At 52.2% G+C, this 12,942-nt stretch overlaps 1 protein-coding gene across 2 annotated transcripts; it reads left to right on the forward strand.

The window, feature by feature from the left end:
- The first annotated feature begins 681 nt into the window (after positions 1-681).
- On the forward strand, positions 682-6,697 carry PHB (prohibitin). Of its 2 annotated transcripts, XM_009071237.1 has the most exons (6): positions 682-791; positions 2,006-2,167; positions 3,090-3,232; positions 4,143-4,259; positions 5,080-5,175; positions 6,485-6,697. In XM_009071237.1, exons 1-6 carry the CDS (start codon positions 704-706, stop codon positions 6,695-6,697), a joined length of 819 nt encoding a protein of 272 aa, XP_009069485.1. In that variant the 5' UTR covers positions 682-703. The 2 variants fall into 2 exon arrangements, with proteins under 2 accessions (XP_009069485.1, XP_009069487.1); XM_009071239.1 differs by lacking the exon at positions 5,080-5,175 and having other exon boundaries at positions 704-791; positions 4,143-4,166; positions 6,647-6,697.
- Positions 6,698-12,942: the final 6,245 nt, after the last annotated feature.

The raw sequence follows: 12,942 nt of genomic DNA on the forward strand, positions 1-12,942 counted from the left end.
TGGGGTGCGGGATGGGGTCAGGGAGGGAGGAGAGGGGGAATGGAGGGGATGGGAGAGCTGCGGGGCTTGCATGGTGCGAGCCCAGGAGGGGATGGGAGGGAGAAGATCCCCCAGGGCTGAGGGAGGGAGAAGATGCCAAGGCTGAGGTGGGTGTGGAGAGGAGGAGAAGACCCCCCAGGGCTGAGGTGGATGGGAAGGAGACCCTCAGGACTGAGGTGGATATGGAGAGGAGAAGACCCTCAGGGTTGAGGTGGGTGTGGAGATGATATGCCCCCAGGGCTGAGGTAGGTGTGGAGAGGAGGAGTGAAGACCCCCCCCAAGAGTTGAGGTGGATGTGGAGGGAGGAGACCCCCAGGGTTGAGGTGGATGTGAAAGGAGGAGACCCATGGGGTGAAGTGGATGTGGAGAGGAGAAGACCTCCAGGGCTGAGATGGATGTGGAGACAGGAGACCCCCAGGGCTGAGGTGGATATGAAAGGAGGTGACCCCCAGGGTTGAGGTGGGTGTGGAGACAGGAGACCCCAGGGCTGAGGTGGATGTGAGGGGCAGGAGGAGCTGTTGCCATGCGGGTTGGGATTTGGGGAGGGGTCAGTGCCCACCTCTCAGGACCCCCCAGCACCCTGGGGTTGTGCTGGTGGGTTGAATTAACCCCAGGTGTGTCTGCAGCAGGGACTGTCCCTGGGGGCTGGAGCTGAACGTGGCAAATGGCTGCGAAGGTGTTTGAAGGCCTCGGGAAGCTTGGCCTGGGCTTGGCTGTGGCAGGTGGAGTTGTCAACTCTGCTCTCTACAATGGTGAGTGGCAGAGGCTGTATTTGGTCTGTGTATTGGGTCAGTATCTTCACTTCCCTGTGCTTTTATTGCTGAAGACACATCATTCCCATGGAGAAGGTTCTGGAGCTGTGCAGATCTCCTGCAGCCAAAGTCTTTACCTCTCCAGACACACCATTCCCACAGAGAGGGTTTGGGAGCTGTTGGTTTTAAAGGTTTTGGAGGGTGTGGAATCTCCCTCTCTGGTGACATTCCAAACCCACCTGTGTCACCTGCTCCAGGTGGCCCTGCCTTGGCATGGGAGTTGGACTGGATGATCTCCTGAGGTCTCCTGTAGCCAAAGGCTTTACCTCTCCATTCACACCATTCCCATGGAGGTTGTGGAGCTCCTGCAGCCAAAGTCTTTACCTCTCCACACACCATTCCCATGGAGAAAGTGTTGGAGCTCCTGCAGCCAAAGGCTTTCCCTCTCCATTCCCACCACTTCCATGGAGAAGGTTCTGGAGTTCCTGCAGCCAAAGGCTTTCCCTCTCCATTCACACCATTCCCATGGAGGTTTTGGAGCTCCTGCAGCCAACCTCTCCACACACCACTCCCATGGAGAAGGTTCTGGAGTTCCTGCAGCCAAAGGCTTTCCCTCTGCACTCACACCATTCCCATGGAGGTTCTGGAGCTCCTGCAGCCAAAGGCTTTCCCTCTCCATTCACACCATTCCCATGGAGGTTTTGGAGCTCCTGCAGCCAACCTCTCCACACACCACTCCCATGGAGAAGGTTCTGGAGTTCCTGCAGCCAAAGGCTTTCCCTCTCCATTCACACCATTCCCATGGAGGTTTTGGAGCTCCTGCAGCCAACCTCTCCACACACCACTCCCATGGAGAAGGTTCTGGAGTTCCTGCAGCCAAAGGCTTTCCCTCTGCACTCACACCATTCCCATGGAGGTTCTGGAGCTCCTGCAGCCAACCTCTCCACACACCATTCCCATGGAGAAGGTTCTGGAGCTCCTGCAGCCAAAGGGCTTTACTTCTCCACACACAATTCCCATGGAGGTTTTGGAGCTCCTGTAGCCAAAGGCTTTCCCTCTCCATTCACACCATTCCCATGGAGAAAGTGTTGGAGCTCCTACAGCCAGAGGCTTTCCCTCTCCATTCCCACCACTCCCGTGGAGCAGGTTCTGGAGCTGTGCCACCCCCACGTGTGGCAGCAGTGGATCCCCTGACGTGTTGTTTCCCTCTGCAGTTGATGCAGGACACAGAGCTGTGATCTTTGACCGGTTCCGTGGGGTGCAGGACGTGGTGGTGGGGGAAGGCACCCACTTCCTCATCCCCTGGGTGCAGAAACCCATCATCTTCGACTGCCGCTCCCGGCCCCGCAACGTCCCCGTCATCACCGGCAGCAAGGGTGAGTGTGCAGGGGGCAAACTGCTGCTCCTAGGCTTCAGCTTTCCCTGCTGCATGTGCAGATGTGGCCCTAAAGCCATGCCTAAACCACAAGAAGCTCTACCTCAACATGAGAAGAAGTCTCCATGAGGTGGCAGAGTGCTGGGACAAATGCCCAGGGAAGGCGTGGAGTTTCTCTCTCTCTCTCTGGTGACATTCCAAACCCACCTCTGTCACCTGCTCCAGGTGACCCTGCCTGGGCAAAGGGGTTGGACTTGATCTGCAGAGGTTCCTTCCAGCCCTAACTGTTCTGGGATTTTTTGGAGAGCCCACGTGTCCCAGTTTGGCACAGAGTCAGGAATGGGTTTATCTGTGTCTTGAGTTACAAGACAGGTTAAAGGACTCTTCCTTTGGTTCTGTAAATCCCAGAATCCTGGAGTAACTGGGATTGGAAGGGAGCTCTGGAGATCATCCAGTCCAAACCCCCTGCCCAGTCAGGTGATAGAGGTGTGTTTGGAATGTCTCCAGAGAGGGAGATTCCATGCTCTCCTTGGGTACCTGTCCCAGGGCTCTGCCACCCTCCATGGAAAGCTTCTCCTCAGGTTGAGGTGGGAATTGTGGTTTGGTTTATGGACATGGCTCCTTGTCCTGTCTGTGGGCACCACTGGGCAGAGTCTGGCACCATCCTGACACCCCTTGGAGATACCTATATATGGGAATGATCAGTTTATCGTAAAGTCTCTGTACAGCAGGGCAGCTAATTCCCTGCATCCCAAACAAACTGAGGCTTAGATTTTACCTGTGAGGAGGATTTGGATCCCAAGGTGAAAGGGGAGTAAAAATAACTCATTTCCTGGCAAAAAGAAGCCTGAGGGTTAGATCTTCCTCATGCAGTGGCCCTGGAGAGGACAAGGCTCAGTCACTAACCTCCTGACTCTCTCCAGACCTCCAGAACGTGAACATCACATTGAGGATCCTGTTCAGACCAGTCACTGCTCAGTTGCCAAGGATCTTCACCAGTATTGGAGAGGACTATGATGAGCGTGTGCTGCCCTCAATCACTACTGAGATCCTCAAGTCTGTTGTGGTAAGGACAGTCTGAGACCTGCTGGGCAGTGAGGGACCTGCTGGAGTGTGGAATACCTTGGAATAATGGAATCACAGAATGGGTTGGGTTGGCAAGACCTTAAAACTCATCCAGTTCCAGTGGGCAGGGACACCTTCCACTAGCCCAGGTTGCTCCAAGTCCCATCCAACCTGGCCTGGAACACTCCCAGGGATGGAACAGCCACAGCCTCTCAGGGCAACCTGTGCTGGAGCCTCAGCACCTCACAGGGAACAATTCCTTCCAATATCCAACCTAAACCTCCTCTCTGTCTGTTGGATAAGACTTCTCCTTACACCCCAAGGCTCTCATGGGCCACCCAGAAAAGCTAATTGCAGCTATGCTAATTGTTCCTCAGTCATTCCAACTGCTTGGCCAAGATTCATGTTGTATGATCTCTGAATGGAAAGAGGTTCCTTCATTACCTGCTCTCAGCTGTTAGCTCTGCTCTTCCAGCTGGGAGTCACCAGCAGGAGATTGGGATATTTCTCATGGGATATTTCTCATGTAATCCTAGATTTCAGCTGCTTTCTCTCAGATGTCTGGGCAGCTCTGTGTTTGCCTTGGGAGAACTCCAGGACTCGTGGGTACAAAGACAGGCAGGGCATGGAGAACCTTTTCCTTCTGGAAGCTTTCACAGAATCTCTGAGGTTGGAAAAGGCCTCCAAGACCATCAAGTCCAACCTGTGATCCATCACCACCTTAGACAAGTGCACTGAGTGCCACATCCAGGGCTGGTGACTCCACCACCTCCCTGAGCAGCACAGTCCAATGTTCAACAACCCTTTCCATGAAGAAATTCCTCCTGATGTCCAACCTGAGCCTCCCCTGGTGCTGCTTGAGGCTGTGTCCTCTTGTCCTTTCTCCTTAGTGTTGTCCCTCCCAATTCCAGGCTCGTTTTGATGCTGGAGAACTGATCACCCAGAGGGAACTAGTCTCAAGGCAAGTGAGTGAAGACCTCACAGAGAGAGCAGCAACATTTGGGCTCATCCTGGATGATGTGTCCTTGGTAAGAGTTCTCCCTTTTCCTTTTCCCTCTTCGGAGTGTGCCCAGATAAAAGCAGTGGAGAGGAGAATAGTGGGCTGGAAGTTTGGACACATGAACTAGGTGTGTCAGTCTGCATTTGGTCACAGCTCCTGGCAGCACCTCTGGTTTTGTCACTGTGACCTTGAGCAGCCCTTGGAGGCTCTTGGATTTCCCTGGATCAGGGTTTTGGAGTTCAAATGAAGAGCAGATCCTTCTGTGGGTGATGGATTGGGCTGCACATGGCTTTGTGTTGGGAAGCTGTTCCACAGACACCTGAGGAAGTGTTGGGCATGAGGAGGGAGTGAAAATAGCCCCTTGGATGGCAGCTTTAGGTTTTCTCCTGATTCTCCTCTTCTAAGACTATCCAAGGAGGGAGCTCTGCCCTCCCATCTCCCTTTAGGAATTAAATCTATCCCTTTTGGAAATGAAATGTGTTGTAATCTGCCTTGTCCACTCTTATTCTGTTTAGAGAAAAGGGACACACAGGAAGTCTTTGCAGGAAAGTGACTTTGTTTCTGCAATGAGTTTTGACACTTTGCTGCTTTCCTCCAAGCACATTCCTGAAGGGAATTGAGCTTTCCCCTGTCCCATCCGTGTCACTTTCAGCAGCTGTCCATGCAGCCCAAGCTGAGCACACCAGGCTCAGGATGGTGGTGAATGGAGGATATTTGGCCTTCCACACAAGGATTGGGAGGGACATTGGCTTTCCCTCTCTATCCCAGTGCCACTGCACAGGCAGGGGCACAGCAGAGCTGCTATGAGCTGTCACAGTTGTGAGCTTGGCTTGATTTGTGCCCTGCAGACCCACCTGACCTTTGGCAAGGAGTTCACAGAGGCAGTAGAGATGAAGCAAGTGGCCCAGCAAGAAGCAGAGAGAGCCAGATTCATCGTGGAAAAGGTACCCTGTCCTCCTGAGAAACCTGGAATTGCTTCCTGGTATCTCCCTCCTGCTGTCGCTCGCAGAGAACATCTCACTACAGCTACACCCCAAATTCATCCTGTGGATGCAGTAGGATTCCTGTAATCAGCCAGGATGATTAACAGTTGATCTGACCTGGTTTTAACTCTCTTGGTGAAGTTCTCCAATCTTTCCTAGACAATTTTCCACCAGGAGTGCCCTTGAGTGGGTTAATGTTTCATGAGGTTAAGACTAAGGTTGAAAATCATCTTGAAATTGCCTTTTTTTTTTTTTCTCTCCACAGCAGGCAGAAAAACAGCTTAAAATAAAATCAGAGTATGTTAAGGGGTTGGAATGGACCTTGAAGGTCTTGTCCCAACCCCTGCCCTGGGCAGGGACATCTCCCACCAGAGCAGGTTGCTCAAAGTTTTATCCAACCTGGAATGAACATTGCCAGGGTTGGGGCAGCCACAGCCTCCCTGGGCAACCTGTGCCAGTGTCTCACCACCCTCACAGGGAAAGCTTCTTCCTAATATCTAACCTAAATTTCCCTCTTTCAGTATATCCCCACTGCTCCTTGTCCTGTCGCTGCAGTGCTAAGTGTCTTCATAAAATCACCTTTTATCTTGACCCTGACTGAGGAAAAGGACAAGAGGGTGTGAAGTGAACTGAGATTTTAAACAAATTCCTTAGACTCATGGAATCCTCAGAGTTGGAGGAGATCCCTAAGATCATTGAGTCCAACCATTACCCTGTCACTCCTGGAATCTTTAAACCCTAAACCAGATCCTCCAGTGTCAGATCTAGACACATCACAAACACCTCCAGGGATGGGGAGTCCACCACCTCCCTGGGCAATATTCCAGTGCCTGAACACCCTCACAGGGAAAACATTATTCCTAATATCTGACTCTGCCCTGGCTCAGCTCAAGGCCATTCCCTCTATCCTCTCCCTGCAGCCATGGCAGGAGAGGCATTTCCCACCTCTCTCCAACCCTGTCAGGGAGTTGGAGAGAGCCAGGAGGTCACTCTGAGCCTCTTCTCAAGGCTGAACAAACCCAACTCCCTCAGCCCTTCCCTACGTGCTCTAGACCCTTCATGAGCCTCATTTTCCTTCTCTGAACACTCTGCAGTGCCTCAATGGCCTTTGGGCAGTGAGTGCCCAAAGCTGAGCACAGCACTGAGGTGTGACCTCCCCAGTGCCCAGTCCAGGATGATGATCACTGCCCTAGTCCTGCTCGAGCCAGGCCGAGACGCTGTTCGCTTTGTCTCGTGGGTGATTTCCCATTCTTCCCCTGTTCCCTTGCAGGCTGAGCAGCAGAAGAAGGCAGCAGTGATCTCTGCTGAGGGGGACTCGAAGGCAGCAGAGCTGATAGCCAACTCCCTGGCCACGGCAGGGGATGGGCTGATCGAGCTGCGCAAGCTGGAGGCGGCCGAGGACATCGCGTACCAACTGTCGCGCTCCCGCAACATCACCTACCTGCCCGCGGGACAGTCTGTGCTCCTGCAGCTGCCACAGTGAGCCTGCACCCACAGCCAGAGCTAGCCTGGTCACCTCTACCTTCCAGCTCAGCCCTTTCCAAAGCAAATCATTGCGGTTTCATGCTGGGTAAAAACAGAGGGAATGGAAATTGGAACCCGTTCTGGAATTGTTAATCAAATAAAGGTGAACGCTGGTGACAGCAGCCCTGCATTCCTCCCATGTGCAGTCACAGCAGTGGCCACAAGAGATTTGAGAATTGCCCCTTGCCAGGCAGTTAGAGCAACAGGAGCAGAGTGTTCGGCTGCTCACTCCTGGGAAGCACAGGTAGCCCAGGTGAGTCCCTGAGTGCTGCATCAATCAGGTCTCACAGCTGCTTCAGTGCCTTCAGGCTGGCTGAGCCAAGGTCACTACAAACCTTGTGGATCAGGGATGCTCAGGGCTCACCCCTCAGTCAAGCCAGTCTTTTAGCAGGTGTCACCTGAGGGCAGGAGGACACCTCAGCTTAGGGCAGTGGCTCTGCTGTGCCTGTGTGAGCCACAGCACTGGTAGCTGGAGGCACAGGTCGAGTGCTGAGGGTGAGAAGGGTAGAGATTGACTCTAGTAGATGGATTTCAGGCACACAGGAGAAGTTCCTCTGCAGGAAATAACTTCTCCTGTCCATGCTGGAATGGGAGATCTCCACTTCCTCCTGTTGCTGCACACTGATCTGTTACTCCTGCCTTGGGTTCCTCTCCAAGGTCAGTTCCTGCTGCAGCCTAGAGGGATGACTTGGTGCTCCGTGGCTCAGGCAGTTGGAGGTGGGCAGAATTCTCTGTTACATCAATGCTCTTTTTATTTAGAGAAGCTGAATTGTGAGGAGGATGTGATGGGTGAGATTGTATAACCAGCCTTCAATAAATGTCACAGTCCCAAGGGTGGCAGCGTGGGTTGTTGCTTTTTCTGTTTGATGTCTCAGAAGAATGAAGGTTGGGTCAGTGGAGCAACACCTCCTGCTTGTGCTAGATTATCTGGATAAAAGTCACTTGGCACAGGCAAATAGGTCTTCATCTTGACAACTTAAGAGCTTGAAACACGAGTCTTAGGCTGAATTACTGCAACAAGGTAAGGCTGAGAGTGTCTTGTTCTTGTGAAAGCTTTTACCTGCTTTCCCTGCAAGGTTCAGGCTGTTGTTTACTGCATGTACATACATTTTCCAGGCTGTTCTTTTGATGGAACATTTCTGTTGGAAAGAAAACAGGGGTGTGTTGTACCAGAGACAGCCTAGAGTGAACTTCAGACCTGGCAGCAGCTGTGAGGAGGCTCAGCCCCAGCCTGGCACCCTCCTGCAGACATTCCCACAGTGTCTGATCCCTCAGCAGCAGCCTCAGGTGGGTGTCCCTGCTCCCTCAGGGAGCTGCTGTGGGTGGTGGGTTCATTCCATCCTGTACAGCCCCTCAGAGCTGCTGTCCTCACCTCTGCTGATGTGGAAAACCTTTCCAGCTTTTTCTGCTGGGCAGGGAATGCTCCTGCAGTGATGAGGTGTCTGAGCTTGCAAAATATTTTAGGCAGCTGAGCAGTCAGGGACATAACTCCCAAATAACTTCCAGACCTTCTCCCCCTCTGGTGCTCTTGTGCTTTATTCCTCTGGTTTACTGCTTCAGACACTTCTAGGGAAGCTTCCACTTTGCTCCCAAGGCTCCTTTTAAAGCCCTTCAGTGTTTCCTGCATTTCCCTCTCTTTGGTCCACACACAGGTGTTGGGCTCCAAACAAGTGTGGCTCAAATCCCTCCTCAGCTTCTGTGGCTCTGTGTTACCTCTCCCTCCAGTTCTGCATTTTCAGTGGAGTGTGGAGTGTTTCCTGCTGCTTTTGCCCTTGGCCTCTCTGGAGGAGGTGTCTGAGGCTCTAACCGTGGCCCCTGGGGCTGATTAATCACCATTTCCTTTGCTTTTTGGGTGTAATTCCTTGTACAAATATTCCCTGGCTGTTAACTGCTCCTTTACCCTCACTTCATGCCTGAAGCTGCTGTGAACTCATCACACTCCTGAGCTGCTCCTGAAGCTGTTTGGTGTGTGTGAGCTGAACTCTTTGTTTATATTGTGTTTATAGCTGCTCTGTGTGGACTACAAAGAGATCTGGATCCAGATGGGAATCACAGAGTATCCTGAGTGGGAAGGGACCCACTCACCAGTCCAACTCCTGCACAGGACATCCCAACAATCCCTGGGAGCACTGGCCAAACACTCCCTGAGCTGTCAGGCTTGGGAGCTGTTCAGTGCCCAAACACCTCTGGGGGGAGAAACTTCTCCTAATATCCAACCTAAGCCTCCCATTGTATGGTGTTGAAGGGAATGGTGACCTAACTCAGGTTTGTGAGGACTGCACAGGGATAGTGGGTGAGGAAAGAACCTTCTGCTGCCCAAGGGATGCTGCTCTGGGAGCACTGCCTGACATCCCCTTCCCATTTTCCACCTGGTCTCTAGGTGACCCTGCCTTTGGCAGGTGGTTTGGACTAGATGATCTCCAGAGGTCCTTTCCAACCCCAGCCGTCCAGGGATTTTCCAACAGCTTATCCCGTTCAGCACCAAAGTCTGAGGGCTGGAGGTGTTCTGTGGGTGAGTGATGGAGGCTGCTCCCCGTGACAGGCTGTGTTAGCTGGGAAGGATGTGGTCCTTCCTTCCTTTTTCCAGAGGTTCCTTTTCCAGAGGTCACCTTCCCAGAGGTCAGACAAACGGGAGCAGCAGGGCCAGGCCATTCCCCACCAGGTGGCAGCAGCAATTCTGTGTGGGAAGAGGAACACCAAAAGTGTCCCTCAACCTACCCAGGCCAGAGGACACCAGGAGAGGACGTGGCCAAGGTGAGGAAGGAAAAGCAGCAGAGCTGACCCATGGGCAGTGTCACTCGGGCACGCAGGGATGAGGGTTTAGTCCCTGGGCCAGGTAAACATCTGATGTCCATTCCACTCTGAGCATCTCTAGCTCCAGATTTTAACTCCTCTAGCCTAAGGCAGCACATGGAAAGTGCAAATTCCTGTTTTCCTCCCTAACCCTGTTCCCAGGGTGGCTCAGCTCTGCAGCCCTTTGAGCATTCCTCCTTTCCCACCTGCCCAAAACCATCCCTAGTTTATTTGACTACTCCAAGATGCACAGGAACAGCAGAAACACCTCGGGTTAGGGTAAGGCTTCAGAGGTGTGAGTTGGTTCTGCTCCATGTTAGAAAACAGCACTAAGTTTTTGGGTCCAGAATGTTACTGTAATGAGTTCATGTTGGAGAGCCTAAAAGTTTGGCAGTTTTTAATTTGAAGCTCTCTAGTTCTGTGGCTTCACTGATTAATGACAGCACAGACTGACTTATTCCTTCCTGGGAGACTAATCTTTCCTTCTTCCTCTCATGCTGTTGGAGAGAGCTGGACTTAGCCCACTGGCAACACTCTGAGCAGCCCAACAAGCTTTTGTTCACCATTCAAACAGGAAACTGCCTGATTTCCTCTGTGTGTTCACACACTCTCTCCCTCTCCAGAGCTTGTTCTTTCCCTGTTTCCTAGATAACCTGCCTACCTGCCTTGTGGAGAGGACATGGAAAGCACCACCTGGACAGGGATAGTTGTGATTTGAGCTTGGTGTGCACTGGGACAGGCACCTGTTCCCTGCCAGGCTGAAGCCTCCCCAGGTGAGGGAGGTCCCCAAATCTGTGATGCTTTGTGCCCTGCAGCAAACTGGCAGCACCTCTGAAGGGGTTAGAGCAAGGGATAGGGAGGAGTTTCCTTATTGCTTCCTCTGTGCTGTTTATATCCAAGCGGATCCAGCAGAAAATGCCTCTGTCCTGAAAAACAAAGGGTGTGGGGGGAGGAAGCACTTGGGGACGGGAGTAGGAAAGATTGGCCCAAGTCAGGCTGGAGCTCAGCTCAGCTGGGAGATGGGGAGCAAACCTTAGGGCCAAATTTGGATTCATTATTCCTTGCCTGGCACTGGGGCTGAGACATTCCTCGTGTGCCTGTTTTCCATCAGCACAACTGAGCTGAGCTCACTCCAGCACATCCTGCTGGACTCACACCAGTGTGAGGCTCAGAGGTTGGTCAGGTGCACTCAGGGAGAACTCAATGCTTTGTGCTTTGCTATTGGGAAAAAAATCTTTACTTAGGAAGGAATTCCTCCCTGTGAGGTTCTTTACCTGGGAAGGAATTCCTCCCTGTGAGGTGCTGAGGCACTGGCACAGGTTGCCCAGAGAAGCTGTGGCTGCTCCATCCAGGCCAGGTTGGATGGGGTTTGGAGCAGCCTGGGCTGGTGGAAGGTGTCCCTGCCCATGGCAGATGGTGGGACTGGATCTTTAAGGTCCTTCCAACCCAAACCAGTCCATGACTGGTGAAGCAGGAGAGGATTGCACAGGGTACTGGAGCCAGTGGGTGAAGAACAAACCTTCAGAGAAACAGAGAAGCCTCTGATGTCATTCCAAAATACAGTGGATACTTCTTTTAACCACCTGCCCACCTAGAATCTTGCTGGGTTCACCTTCTCCATCTACAGAAAGCAATAAAACCCCAATCCACAGGGAAAGGACCTGGTGGAACAGCCATCCAGATGCTGCTGAACACATCCCCAGAAGGGAGAGGAAAAACTGCTGCTGTGAAAACAGCATTTGAGGTTCTTCTCCACACTGGATCTGCCAAGATGCTGATCTGGACTGAAACTGAGACCTGCAGGGAGTTATCCCTGAGCTCTGACAAGCCAAAGCTGGGCAGGATCATGGAAAACTGTCCCAAAGTGAGCTGCAGGAGAAGATGCCAGTTGCAAGATGTGTTTGTGTCCCTCATGCTGGCAGGGACAGGAGGAGACTGGGAAAGGTGCCTGCAGGATGCCCCTGAAGCCTCCAGAAGAGCAGGAAGGAAGCAGAGGTGAGTCTGGACAAGGTGAGTCTATCCCAGAGACATGAATGAAATGTGATTTTCAGGGTTATGTCCCCTCTACAAAGCTGGGAATCAGCTCTGCTCCTCTGTCACTTCCAGCGTATCTCCCAAGCACAGCTTTCCACAGGAGCTGTTCAACCCCAGAGGGAAATTTCTACATAAAAAGCTAAGCTGGAAGATCAGGTGTGAATGAAAAGGACTCCAGTTTAACCAGTTTGGCCCTCACCAGTCAAGTACACAGACCCTGCTTGCTCTGCTCTGTAGGGGCTGATGCTGAGCTGAAATGTCCAATGCTGTGGAGACAATTCCATTACTTCCCTCTTGTAGACAGTGCTGGGGAGACACCTGAGATGACAGCCCAACACCAAAGCTGATTCAACAGACAAGGAAAACCCAATTCTCTGAGTTTCCCTCATTCCCATCCTGCTCTTGACCAACTCCTGTATCCCAGAATCTGTATTTTACTTCAATTAAACAAAAAAAAAGCAGAAAAAAAAAAGCAGAAAACCAAGGCTACCCAGAGAGAAGTTTTATTGTTTGTGGCATGGATTTCAAGCAGAGGCTGATGGTTCTGATCATACAGCCCAGTTACCCCCCAGGACCCCCAAGAAAGTTACAAACCCCCACACGGAGCTGCCAGAACTCTGCTGCTCCAAAGGTCTAATCTCCTGCACAAGGAGATGCTCATGGGTGTTAGCTCTGCTGTGTTATTCGAAGGCAATTAATCTTTAATTGTGGCTTTACACTAAGAAAGGAGGAAGAGAATGGGAACAGGAATTTCCTCTGCTTGAACTTCTCCCTTTGCTCTGCCCCAGCCTCAAAGCCCAGAGCCTCTGTGCTGTGGTGGTTCCCTCAGACAGCTCAGAGCTTCCTGTGACAAAAGCTAGCAGGAAAAACCCTTTGTTTTCCTTTTGCTTCCTTTCCCATTGCTTGAGAGGATCCTGAACCCTGCAGGACAGAGCAGGAGATCCAAAAGATAAAGAGAGAGTCAACTGGTTTGGTCCAGACCTGGTCACTGAGGTGTCAGAACCTTGTCTGTGCCTCAGTTTCTCTTCCCACCCTTGGATTGTTTTCCTGCTGGGGCAGAGTCTGTTCTCTTGCAGGATCCCTGAGAAGCTCCAAGGGAAAAAAGAAGTTGTCCCAACTGCTTTTTCCCTGGTTCAGGCTGGTTTTGGAACATAACTGTCATGATGTGAAGGCCTCAGCAAAGCACAGAGAGAAGGGTGAGAGCTACTCCACATGGCCCTGCCTAGTGCCAGCTCTGTCACCAGCACCAACAAGCCACCAAAAGTCACCTCTGACCACGGGAAGAGGCAGGCAGGACAGCAGGAAGGCAGCTCCTCTCCCTGGGGGCTGTGGGAAGAGGGAGAGCTGCTTCTCTGGCTGATGAGTTTCCCAAGAATC

The sequence above is a fragment of the Acanthisitta chloris genome, unplaced genomic scaffold (genome assembly GCF_000695815.1).
Source record: "Acanthisitta chloris isolate BGI_N310 unplaced genomic scaffold, ASM69581v1 scaffold6143, whole genome shotgun sequence".
NCBI lineage: Eukaryota > Metazoa > Chordata > Aves > Passeriformes > Acanthisittidae > Acanthisitta > Acanthisitta chloris.